Source organism: Lepus europaeus, chromosome 3 (genome assembly GCF_033115175.1).
Source record: "Lepus europaeus isolate LE1 chromosome 3, mLepTim1.pri, whole genome shotgun sequence".
NCBI lineage: Eukaryota > Metazoa > Chordata > Mammalia > Lagomorpha > Leporidae > Lepus > Lepus europaeus.
The window spans coordinates 116017143-116041383 of NC_084829.1; the positions used below are offsets into that span (position 1 = coordinate 116017143).

At 37.9% G+C, this 24241-nt stretch overlaps 1 protein-coding gene across 1 annotated transcript in view; it reads right to left on the bottom strand.

Annotated features, from left to right (window-relative positions):
- Positions 1 to 3886: 3886 nt before the first annotated feature.
- The window catches only part of ROS1 (ROS proto-oncogene 1, receptor tyrosine kinase), a 222077-nt gene continuing 201722 nt past the window's right edge, over positions 3887 to 24241 (bottom strand). Inside the window, exons 41-45 of the mRNA XM_062187254.1 lie at positions 23684 to 23781; positions 23288 to 23491; positions 22041 to 22175; positions 13764 to 13927; positions 3887 to 4706 (exon numbers count right to left, since the gene is read on the bottom strand). Of these exons, the coding sequence (XP_062043238.1) occupies positions 4393 to 4706; positions 13764 to 13927; positions 22041 to 22175; positions 23288 to 23491; positions 23684 to 23781 (915 nt within the window). The 3' untranslated portion in view covers positions 3887 to 4392. The remainder of the gene's footprint in view (positions 4707 to 13763; positions 13928 to 22040; positions 22176 to 23287; positions 23492 to 23683; positions 23782 to 24241) is intronic.

Genomic DNA, 24241 nt, shown 5'->3' on the forward strand with positions numbered 1-24241 from the left:
ATTTGGAGACATCTATCCAAATAATCACATCCTGTGTTTCAGGATTTCTGCTTGCCTTGGCTGGGCATTTAAACATCTTGAGTTCAGCTGTGAAGCACTACATTTGACCCTCAGTGTGTGTGTATTCTCGTTCTTTATTATGATTTTCTCCCCTAACAAGAAAGCTGCACTATAATCTGCATCAAGGCAGAAAGTTTGCTTTGCTTATTGCTATATTCCTAGCACCTATAATAGTGCTTGCTACATAGCAAACACTCAAAAAGTATTTATTGAATGAATGAATTAATGTGTGGATCTATAAATGATCAATAAAATGTAGTATATCCATCCTATAGGATTTTTATGCAGGCATTAGAAACAAGTATGAAGAATTTTCAGTGATGAGAGGGACAGCTTATGTAATGTTAAATGGGAAAAAAAAAAAAACAAGAAAATACACCTAGAACTCTTCAAGTCATAAAACTCACACTGCAGGGGGAAAACTGGTAGGAAATATCCTAAAACACTTACAACATAGTTTGGAGGTGTGTTTTGGCCCCTTAATTCTTCCAGTTATATATAAAGATGCCTGGAAGATAGGGGTAGGTCATCTAACTGAGGCTCCTTGCAGCCCTGACCAACTGCAAACAGAAAACCTGCACAGGCTTCCTTTTACCAAGCAAAGAGAAGTCAAGAGCATGCTAACATTTATCCTACATCCCTAGAGGTCATTTTGAGGCTAAAGGATGAGTTTAGATAGAGGAAAAACTAAAAATGATTTTAAAAAAATATTTACCTCCTTTAGCATATATTCACAGTCATATCAAGAGCTTCCAAAGTGTAACCTTCACCTAAATCTGGTCTGAACTTCAAAGCAGCCCTCAACATCTGTAATCTTCCTATTTAGGTCTCATATAACTCGGAACTGAAAGAAACAACTTGAGTCCCATTGGCATTACACCACTTTCCTGGCAACCTCTGTGTGAGCCACAGGCTGGGACTTGTTCTGAAATGTGTTAGGAAAAGATTATGATAAAGTCAACCATCAATCCATTCAACACAGATGCCCAGTTTGGCTTAGAGAATATACAAAATTGATACATGATGCCTCCCTATCTTCAGGAAGCTTACACTTTTTTGATTAGGTAAAACATATAGGAAAAGAATGGAAATATAGTACCAATTATTGCCCAATGAGATGTAAAGATAATAAGGGTAACAGGAATTCTGGGAGGGAAGAGAGTTAAAGTTAGTGACAGGCCTTTCCAGAAAGTTGGAATATGAGCTGGCCCTAAAGGATGAGTGGGATTTAGATAAACAGAAAATAGGTGAGGAGTTTCCAACAGGTGAGAGAAAGCCAATACGGAGAAGCATTGCACAGTCCTGGGCCCAGAACCAGGCTCTTTCCTCAAAAGTATTTTACTAAAGAACCTCAGTTTTGAATCATACCAACATGTCAATTTTATCTATGTAATCTTGGTTCAATTGGCAATGTTGAACCATTTTCATTTGCAACACTCATAAATATTTTTCTATGTATTATTTCTTTTTCTGAAGAATTTTAAATGAAGATTAGAGTTATGTAAACTTTTACCAATATAGTTCTACTTCAGTGAGTCATTCTTTCTTTCAGCTCTAATATTCCCAGGACATATTTAACAGATAAAAAAAGGTCACTATGATTTTATTCTTCTGTTAATTTTTAGTGAATGACACATTTAAACAAATGCCATCTTTTAACCATTGCTAGTTATTAAAATATTAATCACAAAATCTAATTTGTCCAGAATTAATTATCATTTGTAGAATTACAACTACAGTTTTAATCAATTGATTATATTTTATCTACAGCATACTTTACATGCGATATTTTTAGCCTCTATCCATTCTACTTTTGCATTGAATATTTCTACCACTATTATTCATTATTTAAAAGACTGCTAATTTACACTTATTTCTTAGCTAACATATGAGAATTTTATTAGTTGGTCCTCTAAGATATCATTGCTCTATTGTCCAAATTGTAATGCAATTATATTATGCTGCAAATTCAATTGCTCATAACACTTCATATCCCTTTTTACGTATTTACGTATTCCAAAACGAAGGTCCATGACACTGGCAGAGTAAAAACTTGGTTGCAAGCAACAGAAATTGACTGTGGCTGATTTAAAAAAAAAAGTTTTTTATTAAAAGATTATGGGGGGGGGCGGCGCTGTGGCACAGTGGGTTAAAGCCCTGAAGCACCAGCATCCCATATAGGCTCTGGTTCTAGTCCTGGTTGTTCCTCTTCCGATCCAGCTCTCTGCTATGGCCTGGGAAAGCAGTACAAGATGGCCCAAGTCCTTGGACCCCTGCACCCACGCGGGAGACCCAGAAGAAGCTCCTGGCTCCTGGCTTCGGATCGGTGCAGCTCCAGCCATTGAGGTCATCTAGGGAGTGAACCAACGGATGGAAGACCTCTCTCTCTCTCTCTCTCTCTCTCTCTACCTATCCTCTCTCTGTGTAACTCTGAATTTCAAATAAATAAAATAAGTCTTTTTAAAAAAAATATTATGGGGGTAACTTCAGAATCCCAGGGAAGGCTTGAGAACCAGACTCAGGGTCTTCGGAGCTAGAGGAGCTAGAGTCCACAGCAGTGGCAATGAGTGGACAACAGAATCAGTCCAGTCTTGTACCCCAGCTGCCAGATACAGTAAACTCCAGCCTCACTCTGCAGACTCTCCTGGCCCCAGACACTGAATGCCACCTCCAACAACCCTGCTGTGCCAGAAGCCAGACTCACCACTGCTACCACCATCACCAGGGATGATTTGTGGTAACCCCTGCCGCTTTGTATACCTAGCTCACAAACAGAAACCTGGGCTGGGTGATGCTGAGAGATGTGGGTAGGATCATGTACCTGCCTTCTTGTTGCAAGAGACCCTGGGGAAGTGACTAGAATACAGTTGCCACCCGGAAGAAAAAGGTGGAAGAATTCTCTAACATGAGAAGGGGCTTCAGATCCCGGGCTACCAGAAAGAATGACAAATGCCCATGAGCAGGTGAAAAGATAACAGAAAATAACCTGCCTTGTTTATTGGAACACCAGATGTGGCAGAGGGACCACAAGTCCTGGACCATATCTTGGGGGCCACAGAATGGATCTACTCATTTTTCTATGTACCTCACCATTCAGCTAGTCACCCTTGTACATTAGCAAATAGTGGGCAAATTAAAAGATTAACCTAATTATACATGAGCCTCTTCCATAGTGGTTTGTAGTAAATGTTATGACCCAAAATGTTGCTCCTGTATACTACACCTAAGTAACATACAGAATTTTTACATTAATGTTGCTGTTAGAGCTCTTCAGATGTTATGATTTAAAGGCTAACGGTGAAAGAAAAAAATATTGTCAATCTTTCTGTGAAAAATTTTTAAAAATAGTTCTCATTTAGGAATTTATTATTTCATATGCTTTTAAAATTTGCATGGCTCTCAGGCTCTGTCTGGAGAGGTGCCCATCCGTCCTTACAGATGTCCCTTCCTAATAAACCTTGCTATTTTACCTCCCACTAAAAAAAAAAAAAAAAAAAAAAAAAAAAAAAAATTTGCATGGCTCGAGTTAACAATGTACTCATAATCACTTTCATATTTAATATTAAGAAAAATTATAGATTTAACCTTAAGTATTTTATGTATAAAGTGGATACTACAAATAAACATAATCTTTACACTATTAATTTTCTTAATCATAATTTACATATCACACATGATTTTATATTGCAGAATGCTAAACTTCAGGCTTAGAGATCATGTTCCTATTTTCAATATGACTGAAGCTGCTGATGTAAGCTTCCAAAATATGAAATATTTGACAGTCATGATTAAAGAAACTTTTATTGTAATAATAGCTTTCCTTTGATTTCTCAGGCTACAAGTGCTGGTTCCTTTTGTATGGATAGAACACATTCATCATTTCTTCCGTCCCCTCTGGGATCATCTGGACCTCAGTCTGCCCGCTGAACACACTGCTTAGCCCCTTCCTCTAGATCCCTGGACAGACCTACTTCTGTCTCTTTCCATCTGCCCAAGATGTTTATACAATGGTGCAGACTGATAGGTGAGCAATGGCTTAAAGACCTTCACAGGGGAGGGAAGCAGTGTTTCCCTTCCAGATTTAAAGTCTCCCCAGGCTTTCCACATGCTGAGTGGTTCACCTCGCAACTCTACTGAAGGTTAGGCTGTTGGTATGAAGACTGTTACAGCTGAACCCCAGCAGCTCTCAGGACCATGATCGGGATTCAGGAACTTGACAGTGTTGATGCACACTCATACACCATGACAGCATCTATCATTCTACTCAAATTTTACTTCAGTGACTACGTAATGGGAGTATTCATCGCAACTCGTGTTTCCCAAACAGCATTCTTAATCAGCCCCATCTCCATACACACTGTGAGTGAGACAGGCATAGTTCAGGCCTTCAGCCTTGCCAGGAGGGCAGTAAGCCACTTGTTTTTCTTGGCAGAAATCTTTGTCTGCATGTGGTTCCTTCTCTCCTTTCCTCATACCACAAGATTCAGATTCCTTGGAGCCTAGAGGACCCTCTGAGTTTTCTTCCCTTTGGCTGCATTCTGTAGCAAGTACCATATAGTTTAGTCCTTCTTGGTTTTTGGTTTCCATTAAAGCAATTGGCCTCACATCATCATCTGAACTCAAACAAATCATGCTGACATCTTCACCTGTAGAAAAATATGAACATTATTCTAGCATTCATTTAATTTTCTTTACTTGTAACAATACAGTGCAGGCTATATGAGAATTATAGTAGCATCAGCTGCATACATTTGTTTGGCAAATGTCTATGAAGATCTTCCACGTGCTGGGAATACAAAGATAAACAAGACAAGTGCTTGTCTTGAGGCTGTATGAGTTCAGTAGGCAAGCAGACACAATCCTGGAGAAGGTATGCTGGCAGCACAAAGATAATTAACTCTGTGTCAACCAATGGAATAAGCCATGGTCTTTGTATAAAAGTTAAGTGGCCCTAGGATGACCCATTTTGTCGAAAATGCCCTTTGAATCTGCCACTGAATCTGAAATAGCTACCTCTCAGAATGTATCCATTTAAATGTAGTGACTTGATTACTAGTCACTTAGTGACTAGTGACATTGATTACTAAGATAATGTCCTATTGAATGCTTACTACATGCCAGGCTGTGTTCTACAGTTGGTGATACAACAATGAGTGAAACAAAGTTGTTGCTCTTTTGAATTTATACTCTAACGGGGGCAGACACACAGTTAACTAGTAGAAAACTAAATCTGTGGTATTCATAAACACTACAGGGGGAAAATCGGCAGAGTAGGAGGGAAGAGAAAAAGGAGGTGGAAGGAGGCCACTATCTTAGATAGGGTATCAGCAAAGTCCTCTTTAATAAGGCAAAATTTGAGCAGAGACCCCAATTAAGTGAGGGGATCCCCCATGTTAGTATCTTAGAAAGAACATTCAGGGGAGAGAGAATAACGAAAACAAGGGTTCCAAGGCATGAAATTGCTTGGTGTAGATTGAGGAACAGCCAGGCAGCCAACATGACTGGTCCTGTTCAGCTATATCTCTGGGATAAGTATCAAGAAACCAATAACGCTAACTGACAAATAAGCTTAAACTAGCATGCTTATGCTGGCGAATGACTGGTAGGAAATGGGTATAAGCCTAGCAGTATTTCTAAAATAAACTTTTAGTTTTAGAATAGTTTTATGCTTACAAAAGAAAATTTATGAAGTAGTACAGTTTCCATATACCCCACACTCAGCTTCCTCTACTATTAACATCTTATGTTGGTATAAAATATTTGTCACAAATAATGAGCCATATCCGGCTTTCCCTATTTTTGTTATTTTAAGATTTATTTTATTTTATTTATTTGAAAGACAGAGTTACAGAAAGAGGTAGAAGACAGAGAGAAAGGTCTTCCATCTGCTGGGTTCACTCCCCAGATGGCCGCAACGGCCGGCACTGCACCGACCCAAAGCCAGGAACCAGGAGCTTCTTCCGGGTCTCCCACGTGGGTGCAGGGGCCCAGGCATTTGGGCCATCTTCTACTGCTTTCCCAGGCCATAGCAGAGAGCTGGATTCGAAGAGAAGCAGCCGGGACTAGAACCGGCGTCCATATGGGATGCTGGCACTGTAGGCAGCGGCTTTACCCGCTACCTACAGCGCCAGCCCCAACCCTATTTTTGTTTTTTAATAAAAACTCCCTTTATCCACTCCCACCCCCACCTCCCTACTGCTCCCAGCCTTGAGTAATCACCATTCTGTGTACAAACTGACTTGTGATTTTTTTGCTGGCAGTGTTAAGAGTGAAGAAAAATGACATTAAATGTAATAATAGTCATTATGACTTTTGTCGATGTTGTTAACACTTGTAGAGTACATACTATGTAGCAGGCTGTGTGCTAAGCTTTACACATATAGTAACTAACTCTTTTCCTGTTAGGTAGGTACTTGTATTATCTCTATTTAACATATGAGGAAACTGAGGCACAAAGGAGTTAATCTGCCCAAGGTCACCCAGCTGGAATTTGAACCCAGCATGTTGGACTTGAGCCCACATCCCCATATTTACCCTCCCTAAAAAGGAAGGTAGAGGTGCTGTGCTGAGGGAGGAGGAGCCATGTACCCTACAGGAATCCTTGGGAGCACAAAGACTCTGGCTATCCACGTGTAGAAGGCAGGTATGGCAAACAAGGAGTAATTGTACCTTCTCACAATTATGCTCATATTATTTTGTCCTTGTTTACCTAAAGGCTGACCTTTTCACACAGGATGGTATCATGGCTGGCATTACAGTGTAACAGGTTAAGCTGCCACCATCAGTGCCGACATCCAATATAGGCACTTGTTCGAGTCCTGGCAGCTCTACTTCTGATCCAGCTCCCTGCTAATGTGCCTGAGAAAGCTTGGGCCCCTGCACCCACGTTGGAGACTCAGAAGAAGCTCCTGGTTCCTGGCTTCAGATTGACTCAGCTCTAGCCATTGCAGTCACTTGGAGAGTGAACCAGCAGATGGAAGACCTTTCTCTCTTTCTGCCCCTGCATCCACCTCTGCCTCTCTGTAGCTCTGCCTTTCAAACAAATAAATCTTTGATGGTGTGAGGCCTGCTGGCCTTCCTATCTTCTGCATTTAGTTTTCATGTACACCCAACTTTGGTTTATTGGGAATGAACCTAAATTGGATTATGAGGAGAATGAAGTAACTTAAGAGAATTAAGGAAAGCACCATTGGATCAATTTTTCCCCACAGAAATTATTGGATCTTCATCTTTATCAAACTCCACATCTGAATTACAAAGTTTACTTTGCTATGAGAGCACAGGAGGCACATCCCTGCTCTGTATCATCAGGTGCACATTTCCATGGCAGAACTCGCCACTCTGATGGAGGACACCATGGTCAGGCTACAGCTTCATGGGATTTTTGGCATCATCTCATTTTCTCTTCATTGTCTGAACATCTTTAAATGTGAGTTCCTCAAAAACTTTATGGGAAAAGAATTAAAGATATTTATTTGGATGCAATAGTTCCATGCATAGGCGTCTTCACAAAGTTTGTGAACCTGAAAACTATGAAAAACTATGCATGAATTTCAAAATTCTTTCACACCAAAATGAATTTATATGTTAATACCTTTATCCATGAATTTTTTGAAGTACCCTTGTAGCATATTTCGAATCAAATAGATTATGTTATAAAATATCTCCCCCATAGAAATAACTTTATTAATGCCAAGTAAGTTTGGTTAGTGCCTAAGTGCTGAATGTGGAAGAATCCCATTGTTAAAATTGAGGCCAATATACACATTGAAATGCAAATAAGTGCATTCCCATATATAATAATAACAATAAAAATGTCAAAATATTAGCAAGAAAAGAGATATTTAATTTTAAGCAGTTTGGTGGCTCAGATAATTGAGTAAACTGGAATTTTTTTAAAGGCCTTAAATAAATACAGTTTTTAATTGCAACAGAAACTTAAATCTACAATATGAGTCTACCCATTCATATTATCAGCTGCTTCATTGCATACCTTTAATCCATTAAATATCATATGGGAAAACTTTTTGCCAAAACAAGATTTTAGTTTTGGTGGGATTTTTTTTTTGTATGTTTGCTTACTTGTTTGTTCAGTTGTTGGAGAATCTTTTCTTAGGAGGCAAATAAACTCTTCTTGTAAATTCTGTTGTTATGTGTCAAGGAAAATCATTAGCTTACTATTTCATTGGTTCACAGTACTTACAGCAATATTTAGTAACTTGACCCTGGCAAGCTTTCAGCAATTAATACATCTTCTTGTTGCACCAAGAGCTTAGGAAAGACTTTGGTATTGGGAATAGGTTGTTTTGTTTTCCTTGTTTATTTTTGTTTAAAAATTATTAGAAAACCTGCAGGTCAGACCTGGAAGCAGATACTCTGACCAAAGACAGCATGCATTTAGCAACTTTTTTAAGAGGGAAATATTAAAATAAAGACTTCCAAGTAAGACGGGGTATTTACAGACGAGACATATGCCGGCTGACTAGCTATGTTTAGAACAGCAGAGAAGCATTTAGATTTGTTTCCTGTGGAACACTCTGGGACTGATGAGGTGATGTTTACACAAATGTTTGGATGAAGTCACTGGGATATTTTTACTAGATGCCCAGATACGTTACTAATCTCTCTGTCTCTCCCCTCTCCACCCTATTAGGTCAGTAGGACCATAGGATAGGCATAACATTATTGCTCCCTGTAATCTTAAGGCCCTTATTTTAAAAAAGAAAAGGAACCCTTCCAATGGTTTTCTTTACTTTTGATTGTAAACGTCCAACAACAACAACAAAGACAGACATTTTATTGCTTTGCTAAATGTGCCTACCAGTTTGCAAATCAGAAAATTATTATTAAACAGATTCTCTTTTATTTATAAAGTAATTGTTTAGGTTTCCTTTGAAGGAATTGCCTCATTGCTTCTAGCCTTTGCAAACATGCAAACTCTGCCTTTTGTTCTATTTCTTCTTTGCACCTGTCTCTCTTGTTCAGTCACAATCTCAGTTGTTAAAATTTTTAGTGGTTTTATGTCTTTCTACTCCTAATCATTGAGATTTACATTCATAGTAAATAATAGAATGATTATTTCCCTTTCATCAAAATCTTATTTTTGTCATGGTCCAGAATTGCTTGCTTTGGTCAAAATATCAACGTTTGAGCATATTTCCTGTTAAATTCTTCCTGCATCACTATTTTGAATATTTATGTCTACATCCCTATTTTTATAAATATTATTTATAATTTTAATTCCTTCTGCCAAAAATTTGGCACCTCAATAAATGCGCTACAAATAGGAAAACTGGTATATTTTTTCTAGCAGATCCTAGCTATGTAGTCATCTTCCCTACCACAGCCATGCTTGTGAACACTGAGAACAAAGACTCTAGAATTGAGAACCAAACTCTAGCCCTTTTAAACAATATGATCATTGTGAGCAGTTAAACCTTGGTTTTCATGTCTGTGAAATGATGACAATAACAATACTTCATAGGACTCTCATGAGGGATAGCGACACAAGTGGCGTATTTAAAAATTCTAAAATAAAATTCACAAGGATTATAATTAAAAGCCTTTCACAAAAAGGATTTTGTTCTGTATTTTCAGGGTGATCATTGTCAGTTACCTATCTCAGCCTAGAGGAACTAGGTGATGCAACATGGTGAAAAGATTTTCTCAAGGGTCCAGGGAGACTTCTGGTGGAAGTTAAGATAAAGCTAGATTTTCAGGACCAGTGATACCCATTAGAGAAGCCTCTATGGTTTTTATAACATGTTTTGAATAAATTTAAAAGAAAGAATGCCATGCACAAAAACTTCACCTTGAAAGACAGCACAAGTCAACTGCAAGATCCCTGCATACCTCCAGAAGGCTGTGCCTCTCTGCAGCAGTCACACCCTCCTTCCTGAGCCTCTCTCTTTGGGCTGCCATGACAATACTCAGATGGTTTTGGTTTTCCCTTCCCAGTTTCTGTTCTACATGTATTCATTTTCCTTTGTAAGTCCATCATCTACTGGCCATTCTCTGGGTCTTATGCACAGTATGCTGTCTTATTATTCCATACTGTCTAACTGAACAACTTCATTTATACTCTTGACTTCAACCACCCTTACTTATAAGACAGACTTTTCAACTGAGTACAAACCCATGTCTCCACTGTGTCCTGGGCTTCTCTGCTTGGGCCTCCCCTGGTCAGTTGTCACAAACAACAAGTGCAAAGCTGTTTCTCCTGTGTTGACACTGCTTTTCACCCAATTTCTCAAACCCCAAATTCACTATTGTCTCCTCTCTTTATTTCATCTAATTAATCTGCAAATCCTATAGCCTCTACCTCTGTAGTAATGATGGTCTCCCTTTCCTTTTCTTTATGCCTGACGACCTTCCTTAATTTGGCTTTCATTAATTTTAATTTCTTACCGTAGTGTGTCCAATATCCCCCTATGTCATCACTTGCCATTTCACTCTCTAAATGTAATAAACTGCATGCAGTTCTGTAAACACCCCATTCTCTATTATTCCCTGGCTTTCTATATCCTACTCCTTCTATTCTGAAACACAATTTTTCTCACTCCCTGTAGTGCCCAGTTAGAAGTTTAATTTACTCCCAATGGCTTTTCTTGATTTTCCTTCTACCACATAGCACGGATTCAGTCTCCTTCTCCTGGGCTTCTACAGAATAGAGATTCCATCCTACAGCAATGTAGAATGCTAATTCCCCTGAAGATGGCAGGAGATGTAATACAAAATCATCTTCTCATCAAATCTTTAAGCTTATTTGGAAAGAACAAAAATAATAGCGAATAATCATTTCTCTAAATTACCTTAACTAAATCTTCAATTCCTCTAGATTACCTAAATTTTATCTCTGAATCCAGCCAGTACATACACAAACACATAAATATTTTTGTAAGTGGCCATAAATACACATAAATTATCTACAAGAACATAACCAAATTGTCAAGGAAAGTTAGCACTGGGGAGTGAGTTAAGGAAGAATTATGAGAATTTATGTTTTACTCAATAATTTTGTATTTGTAATGAATGTAAATTTCTATCATAGTAAAGATATTTAAAATTTTGATTCAGTTATAAAATAATATAACAGAAGTTGTTACTGTTAGGTATAATGTAGATACAGTTATAAAATAATATAGAAGATTAATACTAGAAAAGTTAGAGGTAGACCGGCGCCACGGCTCACTAGGCTAATCCTCCGCCTGCGGCGCCGGCACCCCAAGTTCTAGTCCCAGTTGGGGTGTCGGATTCTGTCCCGGTTGCCCCTCTTCCTGTCCATCTCTCTGCTGTGGCCCAGGAGTGTAGTGGAGGATGGCCCAAATGCTTGGGCCCTGCACCCACATGGGAGACCAGAAGCACCTGGCTCCTGGCTTCGGATCAGCGCGGTGCGCCGGCCACAGCAGCCATTGGAGGGTGAACCAACAGTAAAGGAAGACCTTTCTCTCTGTCTCTCTCTCTCTCACTGTCCACTCTGCCACAAAAAAAAAAAAAAAAAAAAAAAAAGTTGGAGGTAAAAACCATTAAAGAACCAGGAGTCACTTTAATGGTTGATATAAAAATATTTTTAAACCTTTAAATAGATAATGGTTGTGTTTATAAGGTCTACAAAAATGATATTCATAAATTTGATCCCTTAGGTCAAGTGAAGATAAGGCAGTGATTTAGTTAAGAAAAATGGGTTTTCAATGACAACTAAGCAAAACCACATTCTGCCCTGCCTTTCAGATATCTACACATCATCTCAACCCAGTTACTACCACTTATCTATCTTGGGGAAAAATATTTCACTTTACACATTTGCAAACCACCCGGGATCATGTTTCCTGTAAGGTTGCCACACAGCAGGAGATTCAAATCACTTGAGCAAAACAGTATTATTTAATAATGGACTGGTGACACCCATTTTCCTCTGGATAGAATACAGTCCTATGAGGACAGCTTTTAAAATCACCAGGAAAAGCAGGTTCACTATAAATTCAATATACAAATTTAAAGAAACTGACTCTAATTTCCCAGGGAAAAGAAATATTCTCACCCTTTCTTATTTTTTAAAACAGACCAGGGAACATCTTAAATACAAGTGTTTAATCATTGCTTGTGCCAAATTTGGTATCTTCCTGTTGAAATACTTTTTTAATCATTCAGAAAAATATTTAATTGCATAAATTTTTAGAAAATATAAAGACTTAATATAATCTAGAATGACTATAGGTATATTTTTCCTAATCCCATGTGACTGTCACCTAAAGAAGGGGTTACTATAGCAGTTTTAACTTTGAAGTACTCTGCCACTAGCACTCAGAATCAGCTCAGTTCCATGAAGAGAAGGTGGGCAGAGCCAATATGAGACTATTAGCAAAACTTATTCTGATGAGAGTCACGATACAAGGCCAAGGCAAGCACAGCCCTTTTCAGTATGTTTATGTGAAAGAAGTTACATGATCAGAGTCTTATGTTCATATCATAGGTCCAGAATTACCCAAGTTAGTAGTCAGAAGCACAGTAATCAAGAGAAGAGGATATTTTTCCTTGAACTCCTTATTTTTCTTGCTGTTAGTCAATGCCTCACTCATGGTAAATGTCTCACCGTCCACCATCACACTGCACAGTGCGAGTAGATGACTTCACACACCCATCTACTATCATAGAGTCACTTACCACAAAGACAAAGAGGTCTAATTCCTGAGAATTCTATTATAGTCCACTTGCTAGACTCATCTCTAAACAAGAATGTCTGCATTTAAATAATAAGCAAAGGGCCTTGTGAACTTTTAAAAAATGAGACAGACTTCTACAGCAGCTGAAGAAGAACACTTTAAAATTCATTTTCTGCAACCAGTTAGGCAAATGTATGGTAAATCTGACTATGGAAATGAATGAAGTGATACTGTGATTTAATTGAATTAAATGAGTTACATAATTATTCTGTTTTTGCTCTGTGTTGATCTAAGAAGTTGAGCCTACCTGTCACAGCAGAATGGTTCCAGAATATTACTGTCTTATTTTCTAAAATACTGAAGTTACAGAATTAGACTAGATCATAGGAAGGCCTGACTCACTACAATAATGAATCTATTACTCCAGATAGAAAAATACATAGCAACACGGACAGATCATTAAAAACAGTGCTTAATGAAAAAGAACAGAAGCATTTACACATACAAAATAACACACATTTTTCATAAAACCATGTGAATAGAAAGATATGCATTAAAAACAATAGAATGGTTGCCTGGCAGGGGAAGGGAGGGAAGTAGAACAGAAGAGCAATATGGGAATAAAAGAATTAAACTAACAAACAAAACAAGAGAGAAGCTCTTCATAGCCAAATGATGAAAATGTACCATAAATGGGGAGTCTGTAATTAAGTCAGCACTGCATTTGAGGTCCAAATTGGTGCAAAAGGAAAAGAAGTAAGGGGAGAACTGCTTCACAAAAAATACAGTCAATTATGTTAATTCTCCTCCTTATCAGCTTAGATTATAAATCCAGGGAACTTAGCACTCTCCTTTTTAAAAAATTTAATGCACAATACAAAATAATTTTCAAAGAGGAGTATAATAAACAATTATGATGATGGTGGGGTCAGCATATTGTTCATTTTACCCACCCTAAAATCCCTCCTGTGTGCATTTCACTTGAAATTTGCTCCATTCGCACTGGAGGGGGAAAAAAAACAGATGACAAATCAAGCTTACCTTCAAAGCCTTCATTTATGACTCCACCAATATTTCTTTCATCTCTACACTGAGAGATACAATTTAAGGAAAAATTTTTGAATAACTGAAGCTGGTCTTGAATTTTATGGAAACTAGGCCTCTGGTCAGATTCTTGAGCCCAGCACTGGGTCATTAAATTCCATCTGGATATGTGAATAAAGACAAGAAACTAAATTATGATCAGATATCACTACTAATTATTACACATGTAGGGTCATTGTAGAAGTGAAAAAGTTTGAGTTGTCCTTTTCCATAAATAATATGTGAATAAAAACAAAAGCTTTCATTTTTTACTGAAGGGTGGCTTGCAATATCACTGTCTTTATTAACTAAGCCCTTTCTTTGGAAGAGCTAATGTGATTTCAACAGTTATTAATCCTTTTAGATAGATGGATTGATAAATAGTTGAAAATGTCTATCAACACATAAGAGAACTGAGAGCTATAAAAATTATTGAAGAAGCTAAGATTTACATACTTGATTTCTTAAACAAAATCTAAGATTTACTGCAGTCCACACAGATATTTAGTGGCAGAACCAAAATAGAAACTAGATTCATTCCTAGTGCTTTTACTCCTCATTATACTATCAGGTTAATTTAGAGATTTAGTTCCCAAGCATTCATAGATGCTTGACCAAACTTTATCTTTCCTTTAATGGTTGTCCAAGAAAGAACTGTGCAGCTCTTTCTGCTGGTATTCATTCAATATGCAAAAATTTGTTGTACACATTTAGTATGGGGAACTAGAGATGTGGAGTATGGCTCTTGTCTTGATTTGTATAATGTAAGAGGGTTACAAAATTTAACACACCATGCATACCTCCTATGAGCAGGAAAAAAATTGTAGTTCTTTTAGATTGTTACTAAGTAGGTCTTTTTCAGAGACTTGACATAGCAAAAGAAAATTAATTTCATTGCATACAATACAATATATTCCCCAGTCCTATCCACTAACTTATTCAATCTTTTTAGATAATGTTCAGTCTTTTCTAGATAATAACTCAGTTGCTATTATTTTCTAGCCATGTCCACCCACTCTGCCCTCCTCTCCAAGATGTTCTCACAATAGTTGTCAAGTAAGAAGATTATGGGACTTATGGTGGCATTGCCAAGGATCCTCTGAACCTCATTGGGCCCCTTAGATTATTGCTGGTGTCAGCGACTGATCTGGAATTCAGTAAGAAGTAACTAGTGTGGTCCACCCTGTAGGCATCAGCTGTAATCAGTAGTCTATGATTTCTTTTTGTTAATATTTATTTTATTTATTTGAAAGACAAAGTTACAGGGAGTCTGGGTGGTGAGAAAGATCTTAATAGGGAGATCTTTCATCCACTGATTCTGGCTGCAATTGCCAGAGCTTCTTCCAGTCTCTCATGTAGGTACAGGGGCCCAAGGACTTGGGTCATGTGCCACTGCTTCTCTAGGCACAATAGCAGGAAGCTGGATCAGTAGTGTAGCAACAAGGACTCAAACTAGTACCCATGGGATGCTGGCACAGCAGGTGGTGGCTTAACCAGCTACACCACAATGCCGGCCTGGGTCTGTGAATTCTTTACCTCTTCTTTTGGCCCTTTCACATTGAACTAGTCCTGCCTTGTCTCTCCAAAGCTGGAGGCTTCTCTGAGACTCTATCATGTCCTGTACCTGCTGCCCAGGGAACGTATGTTGGTTTCTATTGCATCCCCATTGAACGCTCCTTGGCAGACTCTAACTTTCAGTCATATGTGCACACTATATGGGAAACAAAATGAGTTTAGAAATGTAAATTAGACCTTCTGTATCTGGACATGCCATTATAATTTCTTAATGATGCTGCATCTCTCCATGTCAAAATGGGAATCCCCTGCTTAATGATCTTCTTGCTTTATTTCCAGACTTGGAAGTTGTGAGGCAGTTACTCTATGGTCTTGGTATTTTCCACCTAACCTAACTGAAATCCACAGTGAAGGTCTCAGGACCAAGATACCAAATATCTTTCCCTTACCTCTATCTACCAACTCATCTTTTCCTATAATTCTCCACCAGTTAGAAAGAGTAAAATTTCTATTTATTTCCTTTTTTTTAGTAGGCTTCCCTTATATAAAGTTAGATGTTATAGATACTCAAACCTGGTACTTAATACATTGGTAAGGAACTCTAGATATCCCTCTCTCTTCCAAATCCATTTTTCTTATCTACTTATTAAAAATGACCAGTATCTGCCATGTTTTATAACTTTCTGGATCTGCATGGGTACATCAAAAAGTTCATGGAAACAGAAATTTTAAAAAACGAAGTTTTGGATGCACAAATTGAAATCCATGCACACAAGGGGTCTTCAAAATATTTATAAAAAATGTGTATTACCAAAAATTATGCACATACTTCCAGATTTTTACACCAAAATAAATATCTCTTAATTCTATTTTTCCATGAAATTTTTGAAGTGCTCCATGTAAGATAAATTGGCAAGAAGAGAGAGCTGACAAACAAGAACTAGAGATATTTTCAAATATCAGTGTTACTATATCGACAGTTAAACATACAACTACAAATTATGACAAGTTCTTCAAACAGTACTAAAGAAAACAAGCACGTGTTCTAATAGAGATGGAATATTTTTGGTAAGTTGCTCATAGAAGGCCCCTCTGCAGAGGTGACATTTAAACCAATGAACTTTGCAGGAAAATAAGATGCTAGTCATGGGAATAGGGCGTGGAGAGGAGTCAGGGAAAACACTATAAGAGGGAAGAGCATGTGTAAAGTCCTAAATTTGGAAAGACCTTGGCACATTTTAAATCTGAACAAATGCCAGTGCTACTGAAGTGTGGTCATTGAAAGAAGCATATGAGATGAGATCAGAAGGCTAGATCTCATAGGTCTCACAGACCAAGCAAGGAGTTGGATTTTATGACACTGCAATAGAAAGCTGTTGAAAGGTTTAGGGCAGGCAATCTTTACATTTTTAAAGATCTGCTGTAGCTGATATATGGACAATGGATTGTAAATAGGCAAGTTGGAGGCTATTAAAGAGATAGGTGAGAGGAAACGGTGATTTGGATGAAGACAGTTGCAATGGATCTAGAGCAAGATTATACTCAGTCACTAGGTGACAGTGACCTAGAAATCATCCCAGAGTATTGTATTTTATAAAGTTTCTATTTTAGGAATACAGTGTAATCTCCAATTCTTTATAATAATGTGGCATACAAATTCTGCCTCCGTTTTTTTCATTTCTTGGTAAGCACCTCAGGTCAAAGATAGCATTCAAAATCAGGGTATTATTGGAGACCCTAATATTGAACTGTTTCCTATGTAATGTATCTGATGACTCCTCAATATATGTAACAAGGGATTTACATTCTGGATATAGAGTGCTTTTTCAAATTAGAATCAGAGCTGAGGAATAACTGAAAGACAACCTGGTTATTTATATATTTCTTTATAACCTATGCTGTTTAAAATAGAGAAACTGCAAAGATCAAATGAAGGATAGTTAGACTTTGAAATAACATATTATAACTGATATCACATCACGAAATTTAAACCAACAGTTTTTGATGGCAGATTTAACAGTTGCCCTAAGAGTTGATAGGGGAAACAAAGTATTGAAATTCTCTACAGGAATCATTGTAATTTGAAGATATTTCCAGGGCCGGCGCTGTGGTGTAGTAGGCTAAGCCTCTACCTGTGGGGCTGGCATCCCATATGGGTGCCAGTTGGAGTCCCGGCTGCTCCAATTTCTTTTTTTGTTTGTTTGTTTGTTTGTTGACAGGCAGAGTTAGACAGTGAGAGAGAGAGAGACACACAGAAAGGTCTTCCTTCCGTTGGTCCACCCCCCAAGTGGCCACTACAGTGCTTCCTCCTGGTCTCCTGTGCAGGTGCAGGGCCAAGCACTCGGGCCATCCTCCACTGCCTTCCTGGGCCACAGCAGAGAGCTGGACTGGAAGCAGAACAACCGGGACAGAATCTGGTGCCCTAACCGGGACTAGAACCCGTTGTGTCAGCGCTGCAGGTGGAGGATTAGCCTAGTGAGCCACAGCGCCATCCTCTGGCTACTCCACTTTCAATACAGTTCTCTACTATGGCCTGAGAAAGCAGTGGAAGGTGGCCCAAACACTTGGGCCCCTGCACCCACATGGGAGATCTGGAAGAAGTGCCTGGTTCCTGGCTTCGGATTTGTTCAGCCCCAGCCTTGTGGCCATTTGGGGAGAGAACCAGTGGATGGAAGACTTCTCTCTCTCTCTCTCTGCTTCTGCCTCTCTATAACTCTGCATTTCAAATAAATAAATAAATAAATCTTAAAAAAAATAAGATATGTCCATGGCAGAGATAGAATCTCTCAAAACATATTTCAATTACTACATTTAGTTTATTCATTTATAACCTTCCTCATTCTACAAAGGATTCAATATACTTAGTAGAGATTATTTAGAAGGAAGGAAAGAAAGCAAACAGAAGAAGAAAGAAGGGAAAAGGAAGAAGAGGAAGGCAAGGAAGTGAAAGGAGAGAAAGAAGCCATGCTGAAGAGAGCAACTTACCTACCTGCACCTCCCTCACTCACCCTGCCCTCCAGAAATTCAGTCACTTGTTTAGTCTATGTAATTCATTTCAGCAGATAGTCCTAATATTTTCTTTATGGAGGCCCTAATTTATATTGAATCTAATAATAATTGTTTGTTTGATTTTCTAATGGCAAACATATATGACTTTTTAGTATAAAAAAACTTTCTGTCTCACCATCTAGAAACAAAGGAAGACTAAGAACAGAAGAGCTATATAAAGCAATAGTCAACTAAAGGTACAGCTTGTGCTCTCAGATAGTGATAAAATGAGGATGGAATGAAGTGAAGAGGCTTTTAGGAATTTACTAATTCTCAGAAATGCATTCTTTTTTTTTCTTTTTTTTTTTTTTAAACAGATAGAGTTGGTTCACTCCCCAAATGGCCACCACAGCCAGCACTGCGCTGATCTGAAGCCAGGAGCCAGGTGCTTCCTTCTGGTCTCCCAAGCGGGTGCAGGACCCAAGCACTTGGGCCATCCTCCACTGCCCTCCTGGGCCACAGCAGAGAGCTGGACTGGAAGAGGAGCAGCCCGGACTAGAACCCGATGCCCATATAGGATGCCGGCGCTGCAGGCAGAGGATTAACCAAGTGAGCCACTGTGCCGGCCAGAAATGCTTTCTTACATATTTCATATAAATTAACAACTATGCTTTGGCATGGGGGGAGTCTTCCCTTACAAATATGGACTTTCCACAGTTCAATATGCATTTTTATATGAGAGGGTCCTCAAAAAGCTACACAGTTATTTCAAACTTTTTGCACCAAAATAAACTTCTTCCAATTATGCTTCAATGAACAATTTGAAGTATCCCCAAATTTTTACATTCAAGTCTAATAAATAAATAAATAAATTGTGTCACTATAAATAAATTTGCAATTCCTTTAAGTTTCTTAAAATTCACCTGGACTAGTTGTTCTAGTTTTAGGAAAATACACATTTTCCTGAAGTATCTTACTTGGCTAAGTATTCAGGTTCTAATTCCTCCACTCACCACGCAAACCCTTAATTCCTCTTCATCTCAATTGGTTTCTGTTTTCAAATTAGCATGGGACTCATTAGCCATCTTCTATAAGTATTAAATTTCTGGGATTCATAAAGCAATTGAAGTTCTACAGAGGAAAACCTCATGGCATCTTTGTGTATTAGGAGGACAAGTTTCTGTGGGTATTTAAAATGCACATAAAATACAGATTTCAAGGATTCCCTGACTCACTGTACTCAATCTTGGAAAGACTCAATTCATATTTAAGTGTTTTTCCAAGAAGTAAAAATAATAGGGTGAACCCCCATGTTTTCCCATTGATGCCACCTACATCTGAAGGACTCTCCAGTAATTCCAGTTCCCACTCTGATAGGTATCTGGTGGAACCCCAAATGGTGCTCACTTGAAGTAGCTTGTCCTTGGATCCTGTTTCTTCTCAGGAATGAGGTGGTTGTTGAGCAAACTAAAAGCTGAAGGGAATAGTGATGGCTGGCTTTCCATACCTCATTCTTGGTTAAGTAGAGACAGGCATGCTCTGAATCCTGCATTCCATTAATAGCTGAGGACAGCATAGCTCTATGGGCTCACCTGACCTAGGGTACATCCAGGTGCTGAGTATTTAAGCACTGAATAGAAGGTGCAGGATGGCTCAGTGCAGACTTTCAACCCTCTAAGCTGGGCCTGTGATCTCAGAGAAATGCTTCAAATAAAAATCAGCTCCCACAGTGCCCTAAGGAGAGTAGTTAATCTTTATCATGACAACTTAAGGCCATAGCCAGATTGAATGGCATTGCTGAAAGCTCCATTCCTAGTGCAGCTTGTTTCCTGATTGGCAATGGATCTTCACCCTTCCTGGGCTCTGCAGTGTCACACAGCATTTGGAAATCTTGGGGCATTGTTCACTTTTTATTAATGGTGTCCAAGTGAACTTCAAAACCACCAGTGGAAAATTTTGGTTTCAGGGAAGTTAGATTTTCATTAAAATTGGGGCAATAATCTATTCAACTGATGAACACAAATTCAAGGCAAAAGCATATCAAATATTATTTTTCCATTCATAATCAGGAATATTTTTCTGACTCCATCTTCATCCTGCTTTATTTTTGGATACCATTGGGTAGAGAAGAACTCAATATACCTATACTTTCATGCTACACAATACAGCAATTTATTACTCACCTCCATTCTTCCCAAACAAGATCATTGAACACATCTGTTAAATGTATAATTCAGAGATCATTTACTAAAGTACCTATCCAAAACCTATGGTGTAATTATGATAAGTCATATTACCCCTTGGAGAAGGGAGAATATGCCAGAAAAAATTCTAACAGCATAAGGGAAACTGTGTACAACTGAAATTCTGGGTGATATTTCTGAATATTTGACAGATATGGAAAAGATTAAAAATGGTGATTAGTTTGCTGTTTAATTAAAATGTGTTTCATATTATGTATTCAGGGTGTTGTTCTTCAAGCCTCACATAAAATGTTTTCAGAGTTTGTATAATTTCTTTTCTCTAAATTACAGAATTTGGGGGGCCATCTCCCCCTCAAAAGGATCATACTTTTTTTAGGCACTAGTAGCAAACTTGGTCAGGTGTTTGTATATCTGATCTCCCTGTAAATATCCTAGAGGCTATAAAAGCTAAATCAGAAACAAGCAGTAATTCAAATCTTGTTCTAGCTGGAAGATTTAAATAATAGGAAAACTTTCAACAGTAGAACATCCAACCAAGGTGCCCAGCTCTTAATCATCTTTTGGCTCAAGTCTGAATAATCCTGTAAATAACACAGCATAGTCAAGGCAGTACAACCATGGTGTGCATCCGCATACTGCTAATTCCTTTTGCACTTGTCTGTACCACACAGTTTAGCACTTTATTACATGTTGGCGTATTATCCAACTGTTCCTTGTGTGTCATTTTTCATTCAAAATACATTCAACGTTCTGTGGCTCTTGTTTAAATGCCTCTGTAATCCATACAAACTTTAGCATGAATTGTGCTTGTAATATAATTTACAGTTGTTGATCATTTGTTCTTTTAGACACTTCTTGGGCAAAACACCTCTTGGGGAAGTTTCAAGACTTGATCTTCCTGCTGATGTTGTCCACAAAGAGGCAGATTAGTACTCAACATAAAAATTTGGCATTTCTTTTTCTTTTATTATTAGACCAAAAGCATTCACACTTCTGGGAATTGCCACTAGAATTCATAGCAGCCAGGATTCTTTTGATAGAGTAACTAATACTTAGTCATTTTGTTTTGGGCTCATGAACAAAACATTATAATTTTTAGTAATATCAGATCCCATCAATCAATATCAATTATATCAACAGACAACTCAACTTTTTATGCAATATGTTACTATTTAGTAAAATCATTTAATTTACAGATTAAGATATTAGCCAAATCAGATCTTCCAAAAGAAAATGAATATGTGTGTATACACACATCCTGAAATTAGATTTATTACAATTCACATAACCAGAAATATAAATACATTCTACTCTCCAAAACTTTGCTTCTGGGTCAAATAGCATGTGTTTATATAAATTTTCAAAAAACCATGGTGTTAATAAGTTAAAATGTCAGAATGAAGTTACATTTTGTGATGGATGTTGAAACACCTGTATTTCAGTTTTAACATACAATAGCAAAGGTGCCTAAGATTGCATGTGCACATGTTTTTGTTTTCTGGTGCTTATGCCAATGTAATTAACTTACAGATCATCGGGGCAATTTCTTGGTGGCTCTAGTCTCCCTCCTGTTTGCACATAGTTTAAAACATCAAGGTTGGAATGAGCTGGATAAGGCTGATGACCAAGAGTTAAAATCTCCCAAATCAGAATTCCAAAAGACCTAAGGATATTAAAAAGATTTTTGCAATTATACTTATTAAAACATCTGATTTACAGAAGTTTCTATAACATTATTCCTGGGGCTAAGGAGTCTACTTTATGATTGGCATTACTGTCCTCATAAAAGGTAACTAAGAGACTTAAAAGCAAGTTGATCTTAAGAAAAAGCAGAACTAGCCATTACACGTGATCAGTACTTCAAAGAAAGGCTTAAAGGGAGTACACACATGAGCACACATACAGACACACTTGCACACATGCTTACACACCTGTGCCTACAGAGACACACACAGAGATGCACACAGAAACACAGATGTATGCACAAACATACGCATATAGACTCACATGCATGCACACATCCATGTTCTGTTCCTCCCCCTGCTGAAACTCTACTGCAGGCCTCCATACCTAGGGGTGGGCAAGAGAACACCTCAACATCCCCCCCAAAGTTGGATGGAGAGGGAGTGCCAGTAAACATGGATACTGTGGGCATAAATAAAATCTAGCAGCATTCAGGACCCTTATTAGCTCGTGTCCATTTTTGCCAAGTGCCACACGAGATCAAAAGTCATTAAACACATCTTTACACTTTGAGCAGCCCTAATCAAAAGGTGGAGGTCAACAAACAAAAATAAGAGGTTTTATCTAAATAAAAATATGCTGTCCAAACCTCTCCAATGTCTTAATCTTTTTTGCAGTCCATTATTTAGAGTCTACCTCTAAATTATTAACCAACCATCTCTAAATATTAGGCATTTGGTTGCATCCTCTGACAATAATAATCACCAATTCCTATCAGCCTTACACTTCTACACCTAAAATATATGAAGTAAAGTATCTAGTTCATATACATTAGTAAGATAAAAAAATCAAAACTGGTTGTGAGAGGGATAGAAACCACTGAGATCCAGGAATAGCACCCACTGCTTTTGCTTCAGCTTGAAGCAAATCTCTTAACCTCCCTGGCCTTCTGTCTCTCTCTCTCTCTCTCTCTCTCTTTCTCTCTCTCCCCCACCCCACACACACCACAGACACCTCTTTTCCTTTTAAGATCCCTTTGTCTCTGCTGTTTGATCATTCTGCCCACATTTTTCTGTGTCCCGTTAAGCTCACCATACATCAGATTGGGTAGTGAAGATTCCATCCATCAAACTTTCTGGAGCCATCCACCGTACAGGGAGCAGACCTTCCCCTCTCTTTCTATAGTAATCATTTTTATAGATGTCCCTGGCGAGTCCAAAATCCCCAATCTTCACTATCCGTGAAGGACTAGTATAGTCTTTCACAGACACAAGACAATTTCGAGCAGCCAGATCCCTATAACAGAAATTATAAAGTTCCTGATGTCACATAGGTAACACTATCATGTCTGTAGAGAAGAGAGACTTTTTCATAGAAATTATTGTTATTTTTGAAGGAATGAAATATTTATCTGTGTGATTTACCCAAATTACAGATGATTATTGTGCCAATATCTATAACAACCTTTTTTCTAGGATATCATTGTACCTGTGAATAAAGTGCATCTGCTCCAAGTAGACACAGCCTTTTGAAATATCTACACACATGTCTACAAGATCAATCAAGGTGAGTAAAGGACCATGAAACTGTAAGAAATTAAGAAAAAATTATGCTGTTTTTCCTCTTTACACAAAATATATACATATATGTATAAAGATATATGGATACATATGCATTCAAACATATATGTGTCACATTTGAAAGGAACTTTTAGTTATGGTTACAAGAATTCAAATAAAGAATAGTAAATTTATATGCTTTCTATCTGCATTACATCAATACTAAATGAGAGCATCTATTTAGTGAGCAAAGGTGATATGGGATATTTATTGGAAAACTCTTAAAGTAGCCTATCAGGACCAACATCTGAAACCTAATTACTGGTTATATGAACTTGCTTACATTGCTTAACTAATGTATAATTGGCATAATAACAGACCCTGAAAGATTTAAAATAAGACATGCAATATGACTTATTACATATAGCAAGCATTTAATGAGATGTAGCTGCTCCTATAAGAAGTTATAACAACCATTTAATCAGCT